This window comes from Clupea harengus, chromosome 3 (genome assembly GCF_900700415.2).
Source record: "Clupea harengus chromosome 3, Ch_v2.0.2, whole genome shotgun sequence".
NCBI classification, from domain to species: Eukaryota; Metazoa; Chordata; class Actinopteri; order Clupeiformes; family Clupeidae; genus Clupea; species Clupea harengus.
The window spans coordinates 23,589,385-23,612,675 of NC_045154.1; the positions used below are offsets into that span (position 1 = coordinate 23,589,385).

Sequence of the window (23,291 nt, forward strand, 5' to 3'; positions counted from 1 at the left end):
CCAACGACGCACACCCCGGAAAAGGAAGGGTGTGTTCACTTTGAAACGCTGGCGGGAATTAAAGAGTAAGTTAGACGACATTACGACTAGGTAAATTCGCTTTATTTATGTAAAATTCATATCAATGACAAATTCCAAAATAATTTCCACATTCCATGTCGTTAAGTCTGTGAGTAATATGGTACACGGTTTAGCTAGTTTGGGTGTCCTGGCTTAGCTAACTAAGGCGATAGCTCGACTTGCGTTACTTATAGGTAGGTTAGCTAACGTTATTTAACATTCTTGACCACCTACATTACGTTTTAGCTAACATTTATATGTTACCGAAATGTGTCATCTCGACAGGTCAAAGAATTAGAGAATAAGGCTAGTCTTGTTATCTAACAACTTCAGTCAGTGTTGCCTGTTCATTTAACATTAGCCTTCTCCATTCTCAGTTGTCGAAGTATGGTATGTTTATTAGTTAGCTGGCTAATGGACGTGAGGACGCACGTATGAACCACAAAACCATCGCAGTGTTAAGCCAAAATTTAAAACCATAGAAATTCAGGATGAGAGTTGACACTGAGAATATCATCAGTCTGTCTGAGAAGGACAGTACGCACGAACTGCAGGAATACCTGAGCTCTGTGACTCCTGAGCAGGTTAGTGCGCATACACTGATTACACCTATCACAAGTTGCTTACTTTACGTGCGTGCATTAATCTGGTCAGCAGGTTGATTTAGCTAAATTCTCCCAACTGTGGCATGTTTTTCAGCTCACCACAGTGATTACAAACACTGCACTTAAAGGCAAAGATATTGGAGCTCTAATCAAAGCCTTTTTTAAAGGTAATTATACATCAGCTGGTGCCCTATGTTGTGTAACATACAGCTGCTGTGGGAAATTAATCTATGACATACCCAACACTGTTTTATTTAGGCTCTCCACCCAGCCTTCCTAATGGGGTGTCTCGGCGTGCTCTGCTGTACCAGCACTGCATCTCTCTGTGCGACTCAGGGGACCTACAGACAGAGGTGGCTTCAGATATCATGGGCTTGCTGATGTTGGAGGTGAGTGTTTGAAGGTGTATTGCTGTTTCACCTTGTTCAACTGTGTTAAAGTTAACAGACATGGCCTCTGTTCTATGGATTTCCTAGACACACAGCCTCCCTGGGCCTTCCCTGGCACAGCTGTCATCTCTGTATGTAGATGCCATTAAGGCAGGGAAGATGGGAAATGGAAAATCCTTGGAGCTCTTCCCAACCATCTTAACTGCACTCGCAGGCACCAAGGCCCTTGCCTATGGTAAAGGTGAGAATGCATCATTCACATCAAGCTGTCTGACATACCCCATCCTGTATCTCAGCCAACTGGCTTATGCACAGAAGGATCACAAGGTTATTGATTCACTTCTTAGACATCACAAATAGAATTGCCATGTCTGAGGTTGCCACGGTGTTGCAATTTGGCAATCATTAGGTCAAATGATTAAATGTGATTGTTGGCCCTTTTTGCTCTTCTGTGTGCCTGTAGGAGAACTGAGTGGAGAGGAGTACAAGAAGCAGCTCATCAACACTCTCTGCTCTAGCAGGTGAGCACATCCCCATTTAAAACACTGTGTTGATACACTGTATGTACAGAAGCTAACATAAAATATTGGTCAATAGAATATACTTTATACATCTACATTCATCTTTGAACAGGTGGGATCCCCAGTATGTTATTCACCTGACGACCATGTTCAGGTAAGGGCAGTATGGTATTATATGATTTCTTTCTCCAATAGTGTTTGAATCAACACGATGAAGAGAGGAGGCAAAAACGGACTGTTCAAAGTAACGTGGTGTCATAAACATTATTTTTGTATTATAATGGCTGACCCACTGGAGAATCCTAGTTGCAAACTACACCTATAACTCCACATTTCCTATTGTCAGGGATGTGCCCTTGTCACCAGAAGAGCTGCAGTTTGTTATAGAGAAGGTGCTGAGAATGTTTGAGAAGCTGGAGCTTCAGGAAATCCCCCCACTGATCTATCAGCTCCTGCTACTGTCATCCAAGGTTGGATAATTGTGTTTTAGCTTTCAATATAGCCAACATAATGATCTCTTTCTCTCTCCCTCTCCCCCCTCTCTCTCTCTCTCTTTTTTTTCTTGCAATGATAAAACAAAAGGTTTTCTCTCTTCTCTATTTCTGTCATTGTTTCAGGGTTGTAAGAAACAGATGCTGGAGGGAATTATTCGATATTTTGAGCAGCAGGATGAACAGCAGAAATCGGAGCAGATAGAGGGGGAGTGAGTATTGTTCTGGGAGACATCTGTGTGACCCTCATGAAAGCTGCCCTCATTTATGCCAATACTGTGACAGTACAGGATGGTGATACTAGTGTTGTTTTGTGAGCTGTGAGGATAAATGCTTTCCTTTAAGTCGCATACCTTTTCAGTTAAATGTAGCTCGTAAAACTGAATCTCTATGGTATGTCTATGCTGTTCATGAACAATATACGTCCTACTGTTGGATATCTGTAAAATTCAGAGCCCAGGGTCTGAATCCTGGGTTTAAGTGATCTGGCTTTCGAAATCACTGGCAGAGTAGGCAAATGTCTAAGCTCACACTTGTGTAACTCTGATGTTACAGGAACCTGGATGTCGAGGTTCAATCCATCCCTCAGGACCAGCTGCGGCACGTGGAGGGAACGGCCATCTTGCACATTGTGTTTGCTGTTCGGCTTGATCATGAGCTTGGCAAGGAATTCCTCAAAACCATGAAGGTTGGGTTCATTGTTAACGTGTCGGTCATAACTACTAAGCCTTTACCCCGGTAGCCCTCATTGTTTTGAGACGTGCTTGGAGGTGTCAATGAGCCGGTGGGGCCTTAGGCTCACAGAGTGTTAAATGTCCAATTTCTGCAGGCGTCTCTTGGTGAGCCGTCGCGAGTGCTCTGCTCCTTCAGTATTGCCCAGCTGCTTTCTTTGTCTCGGATCCAGCGTCTGGAGGAGCAGGTACTGATTCTCACCTCACAACTGTCTCCTGTGCTCTGTGCAGTGAATTCCTGCGTATTGCGGTCTTGCATAAACAGTCTACGGTGGCTTATAGACGTGATGTCTTCGTCTGATGAGCTCTGTTGTCTCCCCTGGTCAGGTGTTTGACTTCTTGAAAGGGTCCATCATAAAGTGCTTCAAGGACGAGCAGGTGCAGCAGGGCTCGAAGTTCTTGCAGGATCTGGTGGCTCCACCCTGTAGCGTATCCACTATGATTCTGGAGACTGTGAAAAACAGGTCAGAGTGATATTTTGAATGCATGTCATGATAAAGCTTATATTTTTAGATCACTTAAAGGACCAGTGTGTAGAATTTAGGGGGCTCTATTAGCACAAATGGAATACAGTATTCATAATTCATAATTTTTCTCACACACTCACGCCACTCGCTCAGACACTCACAGCACTCACTCACACACTCACTCTCCTAATACTTGGAATACTTCAGTTTGTTACAATCTGATCAGATGTCACTGGATCCTACACACTGGTCCTTTTAATGTTAACTGTCATTTTTCAATATTTAATGATTCATGTTATCATACAGCTTGAAAATTGAATTAATCCTCAAACCCTTTTTCTACAACTTCTGTCTCAGTGTCATAACTTGACATTCATTTTCAGCTTTAGTATTTTGTATAGTGATGTATGCAGGTTTCAAAATTTCTGTTTAGGACAGTAGGTTAAGTCAGATCTCTTGATGTTTTCAGTGTGTTTGGTTGGGACCATGTCACTCAAGGACTGGTGCAGTTAGGCTTCATACTCATGGACTCCTTTGGGCCGAAGCCTGGGCCCTTTGGAAAGACGGCAGAGGCTCCCAGCTCCTCAGTAAGGAGCCCAACTCAACTGGCATGTCAGCTTGGTGGCCAAATCCTCCTGGAAGGTTTCAAGGTAATGCTCACCCTCCAGTGTTCCTTGTGGAGAATCACACTTCCTAATCCAAATGTATATAGACCCTAAACAACTCATTCAGCATTGATGGAATAGGTTTTTACATAAGGTACACTGAGGTACCCCTCAGAGTCTACAGATTATGTTATGTTCAATAATAAAAAATATTTAGCTATTGTATTTTTATGTGTCAAATTCATTTCTTCATTGATGCAGAACTAAACAGGTCTTGTGTATAAGTTCTAGTGATGGGAAGTTCGGATCATTTTACCGACTCGGTTCTTTGAATCTCGTTCAGTAAAATGAACGAATCTTTTTTCGAGTCATTCGTTCATTTTCGGGGGGGGGGGGGGGGGGGGGGGGGGTGGTAAGATAAATTCCTGCATTAAAATAATGTATCATGACAGTCTGGATGATTTGAAGTGATCCTTTATTTTCACACTAGCATTCAATTATCACGGCATAACTATTACGCTGAACTCTAAGTAAAGTACTAAAAAGTTAAAATAACGAAACCTGTAATTATTACCTGTGAAGGAATATCATTCACGTCTTACTAAACCTAGCCACGCGAAGTGAACGAGGTAAACAAATCCTTTCTGTTTCCTCTTCTGAGCGCAGGTCACGTGAAAAATGATCCTAAGATCCGTATCCGAAGACCCAGTCAAAATGAACGAATCATTTCTGTTTTCTCTACCAGTGCTGAGCCTATGCAGGTCACGTGAAAAATGAACGATGAACGATGAACGATGAACGAATCATTGATCTACTCGCTACCAGTGCTGAGCCTATGCAGGTCACGTGAAAAATGAACGATGAACGATGAACGAAAGATTTACCCGAAGACTCGGTTGGCAGATGAACGAAACATTGACCCGAAGACACGGTCGGGAGGTGAACGATTCGTTCATCTGCCGGATACAGATCTTTAGATCATTTTTCACGTGACCTGCATTGGTTTAGTAGAGGAAACAGTTACCTTATTCTCTTTCGCGTGACCGCTGTTTTTAGTATAGAAACGTGAATTATATTCGTTCACAAGTCATAATGACTGGTTTTGTTATTTTCACTTTACATTTACACTTACAGTTTAGTGCAGTGTAATTGTTTGCCGTGATAATTAAATGCCAGTGTGATAATAAATGACAATTTAAAACCATACAAACTGTCATGTTGTACTGTATTTAATAGAGGTTTTCTTTAAAAAATATGATCTGCCACACAAAAGCTGTCAGTCATGGCTGTCTCCAAGGGGACCGTGGCCCTTCTCCACCCTCCCCCACAGTTTTGCACTAGGTGACCTGCAAGCCATCTAGAAGTTAGTGTGTCGCTTTGAATGAAATGCCAAATAAAATGTGATGTAAAATGTTTTTATTATAACCCAAAATCCCAATATTGCACCATGTTACATGTATTAATAATTGACTCTTTGCATATAATAAATAATAACACAAAGATGATCCAAAGATCCGTATCCGAAGACCCAGTCAAAATGAACGAATCATTTCTGTTTTCTCTAGCTACCAGTGCTGAGCCTATGCAGGTCACGTGAAAAAATGATCTAAAGATCTGTATCCGGCAGATGAACGAATCGTTCACCTCCCGACCGTGTCTTCGGGTCAATGTTTCGTTCATCTGCCAACCGAGTCTTCGGGTAAATCTTTCGTTCATCGTTCATCGTTCATTTTTCACGTGACCTGCATAGGCTCAGCACTGGTAGCGAGTAGATCAATGATTCGTTCATCGTTCATCGTTCATTTTTCACGTGACCTGCATAGGCTCAGCACTGGTACCACTTGGTTGGCAGAAGGATCATTTCCCACGTGACCTGCATTCAACGAATCATTTCTGTTTCCTTGGCTGAGCCTATGCAAGTCCCAATGCGTGGCCACGAGAAAATGAACGAATCTTTTTTTGAAAGGACTCGTTACTCTCGAGTCCTTGTAAGGATTCGTTCAAAATGAACGAATCGTTCACGAACGACACATCACTAATAAGTTCATGTGTTGGACCAAACTGTGCGTTTTCAGATGCATGAGCAAATCAGAGGGGAAATTCTTGAGCAGGTTCTGAATCGGCTGGTCACAAAAACAGCTTCTCCAGTCACTCATTTCATCGGTAAGGAATCTGGTTCCCATGCTTCTCTCAAATGGGGTTCTGCAGCTGTACACTGTGTGGCTCTAAGTGGGCAGATTATTTTATTAAGATTATTTTCTTGCACTGCACCTCCGACACCCTTATCTCTCACCCTCTCAGATCTTCTCTCCAGCATGGTCACCTCTGCACCCATGATCCTACTGGAATCCTCCCCCAAGGTGATGGAGACCTTCGACCAGCTGTCCTACCTTCCTCTCAGCACTGTGGAGGGGCTCCTGAAGGCTGTGCAGGTGAGAGCTCAGACCGACCAAGCGATATTACTTTAACCAATTCGTACACAAATTCTGATTCCCCATACATCCTCACATTGACTTCCTGCCTTTTGGAGAAGGTTAGATTTGATCAAGAAAAATGTCACTTCATGACCTGGTTGCCATCAATGCTGACAGTTCTATGTTAATGTGGTTCTTCTTTTCCTTCCCCCAGCCACTTCTGAAAGTTAGCATGGCGTTGAAGGACTCGCTGATCATTGTGCTCAGGAAAGCAATGTTCTCTAGGTGCTGCCCTGTTTTACTGTAATTCTGTAGTTTTGTCATCATCCTTTAGCTTCATGCATCTCTCAGCAGTTTACTCATTAGTTGGAAACTGTGTGTCCTTCTCATGATCTGTCTTGCCTACTTTCTCTAAATGTTCCTCTCCCATTACAGTCAGCTGGATGGGAGGAAGTCTGCTGTGTTGGGTTTTCTCCTACTGCTGAAGAACTTCCGGGTTCTGGGCAGCGTTTCCTCCAGCCAGGCCAGCCAGGCCATCACGTCCAGCCAGGTGGGAGATGGTGGCTTTGCTTGGAGCTTCTGGCGTGCCTCTGCTCCCTCTGGCATGCCTCTGCTCCCTTGACTCCCATTGTATTCACTGTACTTTCCTGTCTCTCTTAGATCCAGGCAGATGTCCACTCGCGCTACAATGCAGCGGCCAACGAAGCCTTCTGCCTGGAGATCCTTAGCAGTCTGCGGCGCTGCCTCAGCCAGCAGGCTGACGTGCGCATCATGCTGTACGAGGTCATGACCTTTTTCATGTAGTCCAAATCCCCCCTCTCTCCCCCCCCCCCCCCCCCCCCCCCCCCCCCCCACTTCCCCTTTGAACTCTACACTTCCATCCCTGGGGCTCTGTTTCATAATGTCGGTGCCTGTCTCCCTGTTCAGGATTTTCATGACGTCCTGCGACGCAACTCCAAGCTGGCAAGCTCCATCATGCAGACTCTTCTGTCCCAGGTGTGTGAGCTCTTCAGTTGTAAATTGGAAAAAAGTACTCGTCCTCGTCCTCGTCCTCGTCATCCACAGTTAATTTGATCTCCATGACTTTGTATTTCAGCTGAGACGCTACTATGAGCCAGAGCAGGACTTGCTTCCTCCACTGAAACTGGAGCCCTGTATCAGTGCACAAGGAGACCATGTGTTTCTCCAAGAACCCCTGGTAATCTTTATATATCTTATTCCTATTTTTATTTATATATTTTATTTCTATTACCTTGCTGCTGTTACACCTGAATTTCCCTACGGGGATTAATATAGTTATTATATTATAAATTATTGGATAAATCTATGATATGAAGACAAGACATGAAGTCTGTTTTCCTATATAACATAGTTCCCTCCTGTGATGCACTGTCTGCATCAGTAGAGAGAGATATGTGTGCAGTTCACTAGGACACTTTATCCCCCCCGGTTTGAACTGTAACGGTACGGATACATGCCAGCGAAGCGAAACACAAAGTTAGCTCAGGATTAAATATCTAACATACCAGGAATAACAACAACCCCTTACAAGGCCCTCCAACCTAAACCACAGAACGAGCCATAGTCCTGCGATTTTCAAACCGTCAGACACAACACCAAATAATCTGATTGGCCACCCCCGGTGAAATTCGCTCCTCATTTGCATAGGATTAAACTTTCCCCAACTTTTTTTCCGTCCGCTTTGCTCAATTCGCTCGTCTACGTCACAATCGCCTCTAACAGAAATTAATGGGATATAGAATTTCGCTTCGCTGGCATGCATCTGGCCCGTAAGGCAGCTGACTTGCACTCTGAGGCAGCTGAGTTTGTGTCTTTGTCTCGTCCCAGTCCCACCTGCTGTCCTGCACGGTGCACTGCCTGCTCTGGTACCAAGGGCTGCACGCAAGACGACCCAATACAGGGGATGAGGAAGATGATGACGACGATGAAGACGAAGGAGGTTTCCAGACAGAGCTGCAGACCATGCTTGAGAGCGTGACCAGACGCATGGTGAAGAGCGAGTTGGAGGACTTTGAGCTGGTGTGTAGCAACTGCGGAGAGACAGGAGGTGGTCCGTGGGTCAGTAGTAAAATTGAGTGTTGAATTTGCTCACCATAACGGAACGCAACTTATGAAATGTTTGCAGGACAAATCGGCTGAGTTCTCCATGGCCTCCAGTGTGGGCGTTAGGAACAGCATCTTCGCTGCCCTGCTGATGGGCCTCTACGAGGTTCTCATAGAGTACAACTTCACATCCGCCAACTACAAGTATTCCCTTCCTCTTCTAATTTAGTCAAGATGAGCCTTTCAACACAAGATGATGATGATGATGATGATGATTTATTGTGTGCTGTGTGTGTGTGTGTTATTTCCTGGGCAGTAAGAACCGATTTGAGGAGCTTCTTCAGCTCTTCAGCAGGTACCAGAAGCTGTGTGAGATTGTAAAGGAGAAGGCAGGGAAGAGCAGGGCTTCCAGCAAAGCCCCACGCAGCCTGCTATCTCTGGGCTTCATCTCCTCGCTGCTGTATGCGCTCTTTAGGTATGAGCCTCCATTGCTATGTATTATACTGCGCGTCTCTGTGTGGAAGCACTGTACTGCAGCTGAATCTGTATGTACAATTGCACTGCGTGTATGTACATGGCAGCTGTCAATAGCGTGTATTTGTGTATGTAATTATACATACATACATACAATTGAGGGGATGTTATGTTGTAGTGTTATATATATATATATATATATATATATACTGGCAAGTGAAACTGTGTGTGTGTGTGTGTGTGATACAGAGACAGCACTCAAAGCCGAGAGGAGAGTCTTGCCGTGCTGCGGGGTAGCGCAGACTTCATGCGCTACGCCGTTGGAGTAACCGTGCACAAGATTCAGCAGCTGGAGGAGACGGGACACACAGATGGACCAGACGGACATCATGCTGACAAGGCATTCCACCACCTCTGTGACATCACCAGGTCTCACTCACATCTGCAAACATACACACACACACACACACACACACACACACACACACACACACACACACACACACACACACACATAATGATAAACTATCAAAGAATATAATGGGGGGGGGGAAACAGTTGAGCTGACGGTTGTTTCCCCTTTGCCCTGGGTAGTGTGCTGATGTGGAGGTACACCAATGTCCCGCCGGCTGCAGAGGATGCTGGGAAGAAGACGGGCAGCCGCAGTGTGTCCGTGCTGTGCCTGGAGGGACTCCTCAGGGTCTTCACCACCGTGCAGCAGCGCCATCCCACCAGGCTGGCACAGCTACTGGGTGCCATCGGTCAGAGATGCCTCCAGCCTTTTCACACCTTTGTGTCCCCGTTGGACATTCTCACCATCATAATCCTAGATTCACACCTCAGATGACCTTTACCCAACCCCTCCACTCATCCTCACACCCTCTAGTCAAATCAAAGTTTATTTATATTTCAACTTTATAATTGAAACTTTATTTATATAGCGCATTTCATACCAAGAGGCAACACAATGCGCTTAGACACTCTCGAACAGGGCAGATAGGTTTACCTGGATGGTCTGACTGAATCTGATTGAACTACATCACCACTGGCACAAGCCATGCCAATTCTTCTCATCCTCCTGCAATCCAGCAGATAGAAGTTGTTTGAATAGAATAGAATAGAATAGAATAGAAAAGCCTTTATTGTCATTGTATTTATACAACGAAATTTTTAGTGCTTCTCCGGTTGGTGCGACGAGGGACAACATATAACACAACAACAACATATAACACAACAATATTACAACTATCTAAAAACAGTAGGAATAGCTTAAAATATATATATATATATATATATTAAGAGTTGAACAAAGTGCGGTGGTATAGATTAAAGTACTTCAATAAATACATCAACAGTACGTGGTGGTGGTGACGTACATTTGTTTTCTCCTCATCAGATGTCATGGAGGAAGAGGGAGGCGAGGCAGGCGACGGCCTCGTAGAGAAGCTTTCGTTCTACCTGCGCCAGTTTCAGGTGTGGCCATACACGGCAGCTTTCTTGTCTTGAAGCTGAGGCATGCCTGGTGAGTTTTCTCGTGTGTGAATTGTGTTTTGTCTGCCCTTCAACAGCGCTCCTTGATGACCCAGCTGAGTGGGAGTGAAGAGGACTTCAGTAGTCGGGAGGCCCAGCTGTTAGTTGGGGTTCTGGCTGTGCTGTCATGCCGGTTAGAGTCTGGCTCCCCACAGGTACCAGTACAGCTCTCCCACTTCAATTTGTGATAACCATCAATCACTGACACGTCTCACTAATGGAAAGCCTATGGACATCTGTCATTCAACCCTGTCCTCTCACCTCCTTTAAAACAAAGGTGGCCCTTACTTTAACTCTTAATTAACATTAAGCCCACTTGTGTGTCCTGAACTTCTCACCACTACCAGTGAATCCAGTGATCCCTGAAGGTGTTTTTTTAGTAGCTGTGAAAGTGTGCTGCTCCAAATGACCTCAGTAATGCTGAACATAGGTGCTCCATCTAACTTGCCTCATAAAGATGTTTTTTTATTTTTTTATTCACAGTTGGAGCAGATGATTACCTGGACACTTAAAATCTGCAAGGAGACCAGTTTTGGTAAGTTCTTGACCAACCTTGACCAGATGAGAAGGAAGCTATATTTTCATCGGCGATTCATTTTAAATATACTGCCTTGTTCAGTGTGGTATTGTACATTCAAGACCTCATTACATTCTGTAGAAGTGTTGGAGTTAGTGGTGTGGACTAAAACTCTGCTCTCTCTCCTCAGAGGACGTGGCTCTGACGAAGGGGCTTCTGTCGCTGCTCTTCTCTCTGCTGGCCCTACAGAGGAGCCCTGTGGCTGAGCTCTGGGAACTCTGCCAGGACATTCACAGTCAGCTGGGAGATATTGACCAGGTGGGGGGACCGCTTTCTCTCCCACTCTCTGCACGCATGTTGTACACTATACACACATCCTAGCTGCTCTGTCACACCGTTTCCTAGACACTTGTCTGGATATTGATGTGTGCTGTCACACACACTTCACACACACACACACACACACACACACACACACATCTCACACGACACATGCATCCTTAGTGCTTGTGATGTCATAGTTTTCACCTCCCTTGTATGGATCTCCTGTGAGCCCCTATAAGGATGGTGGATTGTTTGGCCCAGTAACTGGGAGTTACTATTAAAATGTCATAATTTATCAACAAAGACTTGGTCAAGTGTAAATGTGGAGTATTTGCCATGATGAGCCCATATACTAAGACTCCCATATGTAACATGGAGTGATTGATCATTTTGTGGCGTGCGTAATTGATTTTGTGGTGTAAATATTGATTTTGTGGGGTGATTGATTGATTGTGGTCTTTCTTCTTCCAGGATGTGGAGTTGGAGAAACAGTCCCATTTTAATATTGTCTGCATGAAGACTGCAGCCCCGACCACAGTGAGCACACATGCGTACATTATCACAATTGCCTTGGGCTTTGTTGTTGTACATATATGTGCGCTTTCATATGTGTATTAAGTGGGTAAATGGCATCAACAATTACTTCTGTATGTATAGCGTCAGATGTGTGGTATATGTCGCAAACGTGCACACAAGCAAATTACATTATTCCACATGTGCAGACTGCCACTCGCAGCAAGAGTGTTTCTGCTTGGCGAGTGCAGACACAACATGTAACACATCTGACGTCCCTCTCTCTCTCTCTTATTCTTAATGCTTCAGTGTTTCAGAGAATTTTGTTATTATTATTTCGCAGCTGCTGGTGTTGGCGCAGGTGGGCCGTTTGCTGGATGAGGTGGACTGGCTGATCACCCAGAAGAAAACCCAGGCAGCCTTGGACAAGGGCAATGCGGGTGAGTCTGCTGACCACAGGAGTTGCTTACATTTTCTCTCAAGTAGCATTAATAATTCATCATTATTCTGAATAATGAACTCCTCATTATGATGTTAAAGTAACACTATGCAACATTTAGACACTTTTTGAGGTATGGTTTATAGGCAGGTAGCTTTGGTACCTTCCTCAAATTCACTTTGATAGCATATGGTCATGTGAAGGACAGATAAACACCTGTGTCTTTCCCACTAGCCATTCAGCATATACCCTGTTCCGGGCTGGTACACCCTGCGAAAATTGAACAAAAGCTTTCACAGCATGACATTGCCAGCTATACTGCCAAAAGACACCAGTTAGTGTGTTGGCAAGCTTCTATCAGAGTCAACTGGGCTGTTGGTGGTGTTTGCAAGGTTTTTGCATACCTTTTAGGTAGTTAGCTTGCTAGTTTTGGAACAGAACTCCTTATTGCTGCTTTAACTGATCAATCTCTTGCATAGTTAGGTAGCTAGATTTATGTTTCTGATATGAACAGGGATATTATTAGTGGGGATTTTAGAATGGTGTTGTTATCTAGATATTGAATAATGATGTTGAAAGATAATTTAAAGGAGCGTTTAAGTTTTCATGAGCAGTTGCTGAAAAGTTTAGTTTATTGTAAAGGTGTGCAAATGCTAATTTATTTCCTAGCTGCTGTGTGTATGTGGGTGTCGATATGTGTATGTAGGACTTTTATACTGTGTGTGTGTGTGTCAGATCTCTTGCAGGCGACTGGGCAGCAGGACCGCGTGCTGAAGGCAGTGACGCTGCAGTTGGGCACGCTGCTGACGGCGCTGCATGAGCTGCTGCAGTCGGCGCTGCCCCCCGGGGCCTGCACTGACACGCTGCTGCGCGACCTGAGTCGCACCTACGGCCTCCTCACCTCCCTGCTCAAATACGTCAGTCACCTCACCTGTTTATAGAGCTCTAGACCTACACCTCCCCTCTCCTCAGGCTGCAAGCAAAAACAATGCAGTGTTAAAAAACATATATATATATATATATATACACACACACACACACACACACACACACACACACACACACACACACACACACACACACACACACACACACACACACACACACACCAAAGTTTTTACATGGCATTTTATGGGTTTAAATTTTATGGCTCAACACTGTATCTACTGTTTAAAATCATCCCGAACCTTGCAAGGCCAATGGAATCGTCTCTGAAGTGGGTGGAATAGATCATAATAGACCTGAATAAATTCATAAAACTTGTGGAATGAGCCAATCTAGTCCAGCTCCGATATATGGGGAGGATGTCAACAAAAATACACCTCATCCCGCTCTTAATCCCGTAATTTGCGGAAGACTCAATACAGATCTTGGCAGCTCTCTCCTCAATACTGATTAATGTACAAACATTTATTCTGTCTACACAACTGGGACTATTCATCGATTCAGGTCCATTATGATCGTTTCCAGTCTGTCTCCTCTCTCTCTTTCCTTGCAGTACATCCAGCTGTGTGCGTCACATCAGAGCCAGCTTCCATCACGCCTAGAGAAACTGGTATGATACACCTCTTTGCCTATCTTTGTTTTTTGTTTGTTTGTTCCATTGAGTATGATGTTGTTCTGATGGATACACACGAGTTCACCGTAAATTGTATTTAGTTCATAAAAATCAATCATTATTCTGGCTACCCCCTCATTCCACTCACAATTTTGGGGAAAGCAGCCTTCCCCCCCACCCTACTGAAACTGAAATGAGAAGTTAATTTCCTACAGTGGTGATCATGATGTGCTGAACCTGGTGTGTGGCTTTCTTCCTACAGGTCAAACTTTCAGGGTCTCATCTGACTCCCCAGTGTTACAACTTCATCACCTATGTGCAGGTTAGCAACGTTAAGTGCATCTTTTTGCGAGTTGTGGTAGGGTTTGTGGGTCTCTCATGCATGTGTGAGAAAGGAAACACAAGTGGTGCATTCCACAATAGACTTGACTCCAAAATGAAAAAGTTCAAATATATAGTTCTTTAATTTCTGCATCTTTCTCAGACACAGACACACACTTGTCTTTTGTAATGTATCCGATTGAGTTGGAATGAAATCTCCATGACGACTGTCTCTTCCAGAGTGGTGAGGGGAGTGGAGGAGCCGAGAAGAAAAAGAAAAAGAAGGAAGAAGATGCTATGGTGGCAGCATCTGTAAGGACCCCGAATCTCCACTTCTGTTTTCAATATGGCTGCCCTATCTTGCTCCGGCACTGATTGTACTACGTATAGTCTCTGCGTTCTCTCAAGCTGTGTACTTTTCCCTCCCTGTCCAGGCTAAGGTCCTGCGTCAGACCAAAGTCGTCCCCAACCTCATCTTCAGCATAGAGCAGTACGAGAAGTTCCTCATTCTCCTCTCCAAGAAGTCAAAGGTAGGCACTTTTCCAAACAGATTGCATCCTACGCCTGGGTTATTTAACAGTGTAGTGGCAAACAAACACAGAACGTCATACATCTGTCACCCATCACATGGATATACTGTCAGTGCTTACTTAGTAAGAGTGTGTGTGTATGTATCAGATGGACACATCAGATGTATGTTTTTTTTTTTTTTCCTTCAGGTAAATCTGATGCAGTACATGAAACTGACTACTTCCAGAGACTTCCGCATCAACGCGGCGGCCCTGGACGCCGTACTACAGGAGCAGCAGGACCCTGACAGTCAGCAGGTAAGTGCACAGGTCTGACGCCAAGAAAACACCCTCCCAGGGTCTCTTCCTAGTAAACAAATGTGAAGAGGCTGTATGACGGCTGCCTCACCTAATGCGTGTCTTCCTTCAGACCACAGCTACCCAGACCCCCGAACAGAGTCAGGAACCCAAGAAGAAGAAGAGGAAGGTGTGAGGATGCTCGTGTCGTCTTCTCTACCCGTCCACCCTGCTGCAGCTTTGTCTGGTTAGGATCTAGTCCTGGCTCCATCCTGCTTTCTGCCCTTCTCCAGTGAGCCCTTGGTGATCTCCATGATCTGGTAGATATCCAAGGCTTCACCTGCAGAGAGATTGTTTCACACTATTAATGTTTTGTCTGTTTCATTCATGAATTCACTGACTTTTTTTTCAGTGTAGAACATTTAAAATATTTTATTGTTTGTAAAAGAAAAAAAAAAGTGTGTTTTCACTTAAACTAATTAAAAACACCCTACTTTTAAAAGTGTGCGGAACTCATTGTGTTATTACCACTTAAGGAAAACCTACTGGGGTACAGCATAAACTGGGGGAAGTGACACTTTTTTGTTAATTTGATGCTGGTCACCTTGGGCAAAGCCGTATCTGCGCTCGAGGCCCGTGGGGTTGGACGGAGTGACACAGTCCATAGTCACCTCCTTCCGCAGAACCTGGTCCACATCGACTGCGCTGAAGAAGGCCACAGACTGAGGGAGGTCCTCCAGGCCTATCTTGTAGGCAAACATGCATCTATGGATAAATAGAGACATCACCGGCTTCAGTGCTGAGCGGTTATGGCACAGTGGGTTGATTTGAGTGAGTTAAAGTTTAGGTTGATGAAACCTGTGGGATAAGGCTTGTGATTGCATATTCACATTTAATCATTTAGCAGACACTTTTATCCAAAGCAATGTACAAAGGAGAAAACAATCAAGCTACGAGCAATAGAGACCTAGTGTAACAAAAAATACTACTTTACATAAGGAATAAAAAGTGCAGGAATGTAACTACTGTAAGTGCGAGTTAAATGCTAGTTAGAGAAGATAGCATTAGAGCAGTGGTTCCCAAACTTTTTACAGTCCCGTACCCCTTCAGACATTCAATCTCCAGCTACGTTCTTTCTCCCCGCGTACCCCCTGAACCACTTTGCGTACCCCAGTTTGGGAACCGAGGCATTAGAGGAAAGATAAGGAGAGGGAAAGGAAGTGCAAGTTAGGAAAAGAGGTGCGTCAGGGTCTGACCTGGTCAACAGGTTGGTGATCTGCAGGGCTAGGGCTGCTCGATAGCGGTCCTCGCTACACACCAGGTAGCGCACCTCATCATGGATGCTGATGCAGAATCGTCCGTCAATGTCATGCTCCTCCAGCAGCCAGCGCATGGCGACCAACATCAGGTGCAGATAATCCACCGCTGAGCTCTGCACCACCCAATTCACTCGGCTGGTGATGAACTGACCGCACAAAAATCAGTTTTGACATTTGAAATAGCCTTGGGTACTATGTACTACAATTTACCTATATAAGGCCACGGTATTATACATGAAATACATGAAGTAACCTATATTACTGAAACTCCTCATTTAAAATCTTTCATAAGTACAGTATTATTACGGCTACTGAGAGACTCAAAGCAATGTTTTGTGTTCATTTGACAGTGGACATCATAGTGAGTTGGTAGGATAGTTGCATTGTTGTAGTATCTATTGTAGAGGAAAGTCTAGGTAAATTCACGGAATGAGGAAGTTGTTGGTATTGTAATAGGTCTCACTTCGTCCCCCACTGCGGAAGGTTCCAGGGCTCGTGAGATCCTGCACCCCAGCACAGGGGTGGCTGGCTCAGGGGAGAGGGCGATGTTCTCCAGCTTGTTGAACATCTCTGACTCCGTGCCGCCTGCCCAAACACGCTTCCCAGCTATATCCCACCTGCGCCTGCGGGAACTGCAGGGCAGAGAGAAACTCCTGTAAACATTCTCATGAGCACACCACCTGCTAATCATCAGTCAAGACCAGACAGACAATCAAGTCTATTGTCAGACTCTAGATCCCTCACCCTTGAGCCGCTGTCCGCTGTATCCTGCGCACATCCTGCATGGAGACACTTCCATCATCGGCCCTCTCCACCTCCATGCCCAGCTCCTTCAGCAGCCACTCCCCATCCTCGTTCAGTTGGCACCTGAGCACAGGGTCGCCCATGGAGAAATGCATCTCATTACCTTTGTCATTACTCATTACCTTTGACATTACCTTATGTAAAGTAGTACTTATTGGTACACTAGGTCTCAATTGCTCGTAGCTTGATTGTTTTCTCCTTTGTACGTCGCTTTGGATAAAAGCGCCTGCTAAATGACTAAATGTAAATGTATGTCATCACATGACTCAGAGATGGGACCACAAATGTTGGTACCCGTTCTATGTCAGCAATGGAAGGCCGGAAGGATCAAACTAGAATTGTTTCTCAATTTCAAGAAAATCATTTGGCTTGTTATCTTGAGTTAATAAAAATGTCTCTCATAGCCTTTGTAGATGAGTTTGTTATAGTTTGCTGGACCATTTCCAGGGCTTCCGGACGGCAATGGAATGAAGGATGGCGCCCCACCTGCGTAATCCTTTGGTGAGCGAGTACATGTGCCGGGCCTTGCTGGCGGCGTCAGGCTGACTGAGCCGGTGGTTGAACTGTATAAGCAGGCGCTCTGCAAAGGGCTGGCCGGCACCGTAGATGCGGCCATAGTTGAAGACCTTGGCGTGCTCGCGGCTGATGCCAACCGCATCTGCAGTGCGGCTGTGCAGGTCTGTGCCCTGACTCTTCTTGCCTTGGAGGGTCATCCAGCCGAATGCTGTGCAGCCTGGAAACATGACCAACCACAACATATAATAATTGTATTTCACTCACATGGAAGCAAACAACTTAACTAGACTGCAGTTTGTGGAGATGATGTGCACTGTCCACTTTCTATATCTCACCATGCATGGCAGCAAAGTGGGCCTCTCCTAAAACTGCAGCTATCCAAAGTTCCTGGGAATCCACGTCAGCCCCCACCAAGTGATACCCTGGAGGCACCTGCACCATGGCCTTCAGCTCACTGCCCACCCGGTCACGCTGATGGGCAAACATACGTAAGACACCACACACAGTCAATAAAGGACCTAGAAATGGCCTTCAGAGTTTTGAAGGCGACAGTTTCTATTACATAGCCCTTGATATATTGTAACTGCTGTATGAAATAGCATAGCAACATATATAGCAATAGATCAAGAGCAACTGTTCTTACATAAACGTAAGGTTATAGGTAGGATTAGGACTGGGGTTGGTGTTATATTAAGAGATTATCTAAGAGCTTTTGATTGAACATTTGAAAATGATGTGTATGTATGTATGTGTATGTATACGTATATTTTACAATACACGAGTAGGCAGACCTTACCCGAGCATTGCTAGCCGTCAGCCATGTTGCCTCCACAGCCCTACGAGTCACTGTTCCTGCAGTGATGACCTGTGGCAAGATGGCACCATACTGTCCCTCATCATCAAAATCATTATGTCTGTGGAGGGAGGGAGGGAGAGAGAGAGAGATGGATTATTCTTTGACTGGAATTAAAACACCACTATTTAGTTAATATCAAGCTTGCTGTACTGCCAAGTGGCGACGGATATTGCTGACAGACCTGCTCACAGTGCGAGGAAGCTCTCCCTTACGCAGCCAAACCACCTTCTGGGAACTAGAAGAGTTACGTGAGAGAGGACATCAATTTAAAACAGAAAAGAAAGATGACCCATGTTCATTACATCTTTTAAGACATAAATTCATATGGATTAGTGCCTAAATATGCTCTTCAGTTGAGTACTCAGGACATTAAAGAGGGTAGCTAACATGGCCTGACAGGAAGGTACCTGATGCGGTTCTGGGCATTTCTCCAGAATGAGATCATTTTATTAATTTCCAGAGCCCGAGTGGCATTTGTGCCCCCTCTGCCAGCCTGAAGGGTCCCGTCCTCCATCTTACTCAAGAAATCCTTGGAGAAAGGACTGCCCACATTGTTCTCATTCCCATCCTATTACAGATGAAACATTATTATTGAGGACATGATACTAGGTACACGTTATTTACAATGTCAATGTCAATGTACACACTAACAGCAATATACCTTATGAGGTAGTTTGAAAAACCAGCACCCTGGGATATTGACATCATTATATGGACCGTTCCCGTGGTGATAAGGGCACTGGCTTTCCTCTGGTGGACCATCATATTCGTTGAGCTCCTAAAACACAACATGAAGTGTCTGGATGAAAAAAGCCACAAAATAAATCACACTTAAAGAGAGTTTAGCAAACGGTTGCAGTACCTTGGCTTTCTTGACCCTTGACTTGCTTTTGACTACAAACTCATCCTCGGCCACATCGTCCAGGCGACCCAACTCCTCCGCCTGCTCAGACACACACAAGGTAGCTTAAACCACGTCACAGCTGACACGGAGACAACAGTCTCTACCTGAAACGTTAAGTATATGTCCAGAAATGCTTACCGTCTGCCACACAGCACTGTTACTCAGCATGAGGTCATCAGGCAAGGGTGTGTCCAAACACTGGGGCTGCTCCTTGCCTTTCTGCTCACAGTACTCTCTATAGATGCTTTCGATAGCCCTGTGAGTCAGCATTTATTTTCAAGGTCAGAACCACAGCTCTTCCAAATCCCCACAACGCCACAATCCCTGCCATGGCCATACAGAGAAGCTTCTGCTGAACATAATATTTGCCCATGGCTCACCTGTGTGGGCACACTGGGCCCAGTTCCTCCTCGTCAGAGTCCAGGTTGTCCTTGCGGCCAGGCACCAGGTAGCCCCAGGCGTGCTGCTCCGTGTAGTGCAGGGGGAAGCCATCCCAGGTCAGCCCCATCAGCTTGGGGGTCACCCTCATCTGCAGGCTGATCAGACTAGCCCCCGGTGACCAGTCCTCGCTCTCTGACAGCTTCACACACAGCTTACGATACCAGCTGAGTGTGAAGAGAAGATGTAATTTGACAAAAGGTAAATATCTCATTTTAAACCCATGAAATGAAGACTATTTAATTAGAAATCAAGGAAAACCGTATGATATTTCTGTATATGTTACTGTGAAAAGGAGGTCAGTCAGAACGCACCTAGGATGACCAGGCAGGTGCTGTCTCCTCTTGGGTAAGCAGCTGACTGTCTGCTTCAGTCTTTCCAGCACTTCTTTACTGGGGTCCACACCATTCAACTCCTCTTCAGACAAGGGGCCAGGATCTGCCAGGGCCAGAGACAAGATCATCTTCAATCTCCCTCCCAATGAATTTCTTAAAACATGTATTACGTGTCATTACTACTGCACACTACTGAGCATAAGGTGTGCTCTAAACAGGCACAATGCTGAAGCTGTTAACCTACAGTGTTGATGCGTTTTCTGTTATTTTCTATTAATCTCTTACTTACCCACATCCCAGTCAACTGATGGAATGGCAGGTGGTTTGTCCTCTTTGGCTGTATCTGCGGCCTTCTTTTTTTGAGCCACCTTTTTCTTTTTGAACTCTTGAACCTCCCAGTCCAAGTCCCACAGCCAGGGGTCTTCCTTGTACCTGACGGGATAAAATGGAACCAAAACCCATGGGTTTTTAAAAGGAATATTAAGTACATTGATTTTTACTGAATTTTTAATATATATTGAATACCATTGATTAACAAGAAAAACAATGGTCATCAAAGAGGGACTTCTTATACACCACAAGGGGGCAGTAAAATGTCAGTGAGAACTGCAATAAGTAGACTTTACGTAAGAGAAACAAACTACATAAACCAAAAGGCCCCCACCTCTGGCCTTCCAGAAGCTGGCAGGCATCATCTGCCAACCTTATCAGGGACTTCTTCATCTCTTGCTTCAGTTCGTCATACGTGTCCTGAGCGTCCTCTATATAGCGCTGCCAGTTCTGATTGACAGGCAAGTAGCTCACCCCCATCTCCAGCATCCCTGCAAACGTGACTGGGTGAGGGCACCTGATGGCAGAGAGAGAGAGAGGGATCTGATTGTAGAATCAAATATATTCAATGGGAATTTATATAATTTAGAAAAAATATATGGATCACAAAGTTTGACTCGACTCGATCCCCACCCCAACGATGCAAGAAATGCCATAAACAACACAGGTAATGTTTAAATGTCCTGACCTCTCCATGAAGAGTGGCAGCTGTTGAGTGAACACCTCGTGAGTGGCCAGCACATCCAGGGCACAGTACTGCATGAGCTCCTGCCATGGACAGGACACGACAGTTTAAGCTGAGGCGCTTTGTTTTGTATGTCCGAGATTTATTCTGCATGTGGACACTGGACACCTACCTGAAAGTTGTCTCGCACGTCGGTCATGCTGCCCTTCACAAATATCTCACGGGCCTCTTTCTTCAAGGGCTCTCCACCAACATACAGTGCATGGACATCAACCAGGTTATTGATACTACTGATCTCAACCCAATCCCAGGAGCCAATCTAAGGGTAAGACATATACACAGACCAGTGAGGCACACAGTCTTCACTCTATTGCAGCATTTTTTGATACCCGCAATATACTTAATGGTACTTTAAGGTGCAGGCAAGTATGAAACAGCAAATGACTCAGGTTCAATTTACGTTGAAGTACTGCAGATAGGGAGCAGATGAGGCAGAAGTTTATGTAATTATTATGGGGTTAATGGGAAAGAAGCGGACCAAAATGTTAGTGGATGTGATCAGATCAAATGGATGTGGACAAACCTTTGGCCCCTCAGTCCGTCTCTTCATTTTCTTCATATGTTCTTTGACTTCCTGCAGGCCTTTGCGCTTGCCATACTTGCTGGCCATCCAGAGGGACCGCTGAAACCCAGTCAGTCCAGATATCGCCATGTGAAGACTCAATGTATCCAAGAACCGAACTTTGGAGCCCTACGTGGTGGAAAATATTGCACATTCATCCATTTCAATCAAGGAATAAGCTAGGGATGGTTAAAAGTAAATCACACTGAACTTCACATGTACGATGGCAAATGTGTTAGCAGGCATACATGCATTAGTGAGTGGGGTTCTCAAAAGTAAAACTTGCCTTTAACATGTACTGTTCCTTGATGTAAGCACGGTCAAAACTAACGTTGTGTCCCACTACCAGTCGTTCCAGCCATGTACCCCTTGGGGGTCGGATGGAGTTGGCAGAGGTCTCCAAAGGAATAAGGTCAGCTGGTGTAAGCTGGTTAGACCAAGTGTACCTGTCCTCAATCAGTCTTTTACTGCACCAGGAGTACCTGACAAGCAAAGGGACCAGCACATCAGATGATAATACAAATTATCTATATAATATAAAATATCTATAAAATACCAAGTATCTATACAGTTCAGTCACAAACAAATCCTCAGCTCTAGACAAAGAGGTGCCATTGCAGTGGATTGGGGTTTTTTTTACCAGGCAGAGGGGGACACAGCTACGGCGAGTGTAGGACAGTGTCCTTCTGCCATGCACACCTCCACGTCAAAAACCAAGGCATTCTCCTCAGGAAAATCCACTCTTTTGCATTCCCCGTCCGGTCCATAGCGACTCCATCCCACTTCCCATGCCCAGGTCTGGGGCATTGGGGGCAGCTGTGTAAGCTGAAGCAGACTGGCCGCCTCCAGGTAAGGCAAACTCTGCTTCTGAGCCAAAATACGGAAGTGTTCGTCAATGTCGCTGCCATACATTTCTGGCAACTTCAGCTCCACGTCGGGAAGAAGCGCAGCTTCTTTGCCCCAAAGCTGATGCTTCTGCAGGTGCTTGATACTCCGCTCCACATCTTCCTGTATGTATACTGGCTCCAATCCGCGGAATATCTGCTTGTGCAGGTTTGCAGACATCATCTGGATGTTGAGTGGGTTTACTCTTCTCTGAGGAAAGTTGGGCGCCTGTTCCAGGTGAGGCTCTGCCGAGGAACTTCGCAACCTCCTGAGCTCCAGTGCAGGGTACCGTCGTGGTCGATAGTGGAGTAACCATAACCGCAACATTACGCTTCAGTTTTGTCTGATACTAAAAAAAGCGCCCACCCTCCACGTGCATTTCAGAACTTCATGTGCAAAAAAATCTGCATTGTGTCCAACTATAGTTGAGACACCCTCGAATAACCGCTGTCACTAATATCACCACGGACAAATCAGATTGACGGCTTCGGACAACTCTGCTCACTACAGAAACACGTTGGAAATGTCAATAACCATAGACACTCGTTACACAGTAGGCCTAGCTAACTAGCGACACTCTACGGCGCGGATGTTTCAAGCTGGTTGAACCAGGAAGTTGTTACGTTGTAAAAAAAATATGAAATTGTCTTTCTAGGTCAAATGATCTATAAACACAAAAAATACTCAAATGGCATCTTTAAATATTCTCATCTCAGTAGAAAGACATTTGTGTATTTTGTGATTAATATAATGATTTTAATTTCCACG

General features: G+C 45.0%; 2 protein-coding genes across 5 annotated transcripts; one reads left to right on the top strand and one right to left on the bottom strand.

Annotated features, from left to right (window-relative positions):
• The first annotated feature begins 8 nt into the window (after positions 1-8).
• On the top strand, positions 9-15,331 carry fanci (FA complementation group I). 3 transcript variants are annotated; one of them, XM_031565106.2, is made up of 38 exons: positions 9-65; positions 438-644; positions 760-832; positions 924-1,054; positions 1,142-1,295; positions 1,518-1,575; positions 1,688-1,729; positions 1,922-2,045; positions 2,193-2,278; positions 2,622-2,754; positions 2,896-2,985; positions 3,125-3,261; positions 3,734-3,914; positions 5,945-6,032; positions 6,171-6,301; positions 6,498-6,568; positions 6,719-6,833; positions 6,944-7,066; positions 7,211-7,279; positions 7,380-7,481; positions 8,132-8,323; positions 8,430-8,551; positions 8,664-8,822; positions 9,071-9,250; positions 9,416-9,582; positions 10,218-10,294; positions 10,390-10,506; positions 10,835-10,886; positions 11,059-11,186; positions 11,664-11,729; positions 12,049-12,145; positions 12,880-13,061; positions 13,643-13,699; positions 13,965-14,024; positions 14,264-14,335; positions 14,458-14,553; positions 14,743-14,850; positions 14,963-15,331. In XM_031565106.2, exons 2-38 carry the CDS (start codon positions 552-554, stop codon positions 15,023-15,025), a joined length of 3,996 nt encoding a protein of 1,331 aa, XP_031420966.1. In that variant the 5' UTR covers positions 9-65; positions 438-551; the 3' UTR covers positions 15,026-15,331. The 3 variants fall into 3 exon arrangements, with proteins under 3 accessions (XP_031420966.1, XP_031420965.1, XP_012688024.2); XM_031565105.2 differs by having other exon boundaries at positions 12-90; XM_012832570.2 differs by having other exon boundaries at positions 26-644.
• On the bottom strand, positions 14,148-23,100 carry polg (polymerase (DNA directed), gamma). 2 transcript variants are annotated; one of them, XR_004163422.2, is made up of 23 exons: positions 22,279-23,100; positions 21,925-22,120; positions 21,600-21,767; positions 21,189-21,335; positions 21,020-21,099; positions 20,666-20,848; positions 20,291-20,433; positions 19,981-20,104; positions 19,609-19,833; positions 19,367-19,484; positions 19,187-19,267; positions 18,986-19,102; positions 18,732-18,892; positions 18,506-18,559; positions 18,265-18,382; positions 17,804-17,939; positions 17,439-17,685; positions 16,893-17,015; positions 16,612-16,780; positions 16,086-16,294; positions 15,434-15,594; positions 14,942-15,169; positions 14,148-14,587 (listed from the first exon to the last, which is right to left on the bottom strand). XR_004163422.2 is itself a non-coding variant. In XM_012832592.3 (22 exons), the coding sequence occupies exons 1-22, from the start codon at positions 22,848-22,850 to the stop codon at positions 15,078-15,080; spliced, it is 3,624 nt and encodes a 1,207-aa protein (XP_012688046.2). In that variant the 5' UTR covers positions 22,851-23,100; the 3' UTR covers positions 14,148-15,077. The 2 variants fall into 2 exon arrangements, 1 of the variants encoding a protein (XP_012688046.2); XM_012832592.3 differs by having other exon boundaries at positions 14,148-15,169.
• Between the last annotated feature and the right edge of the window lie 191 nt (positions 23,101-23,291).

What these genes read in the sequence shown, in the direction of transcription:
- fanci (XM_031565106.2), top strand. Translation starts at nt 552, where the DNA reads ATGAGAGTTGACACTGAGAATATCATCAGTCTGTCTGAGAAGGACAGT. An exon ending in TGCAGACTCTTCTGTCCCAG is followed by an intron (nt 7,280 to 7,379) that starts GTGTGTGAGCTC and finishes TTTGTATTTCAG; the next exon opens with CTGAGACGCTACTATGAGCC. An exon ending in TGTTTCTCCAAGAACCCCTG is followed by an intron (nt 7,482 to 8,131) that starts GTAATCTTTATA and finishes GTCTCGTCCCAG; the next exon opens with TCCCACCTGCTGTCCTGCAC.
- polg (XM_012832592.3), bottom strand. Translation starts at nt 22,850, where the DNA reads ATGTTGCGGTTATGGTTACTCCACTATCGACCACGACGGTACCCTGCA. An exon ending in AATGCCCAGAACCGCATCAG is followed by an intron (nt 18,560 to 18,731) that starts GTACCTTCCTGT and finishes TAACTCTTCTAG; the next exon opens with TTCCCAGAAGGTGGTTTGGC. An exon ending in TGACGGCTAGCAATGCTCGG is followed by an intron (nt 17,940 to 18,264) that starts GTAAGGTCTGCC and finishes TTTGCCCATCAG; the next exon opens with CGTGACCGGGTGGGCAGTGA.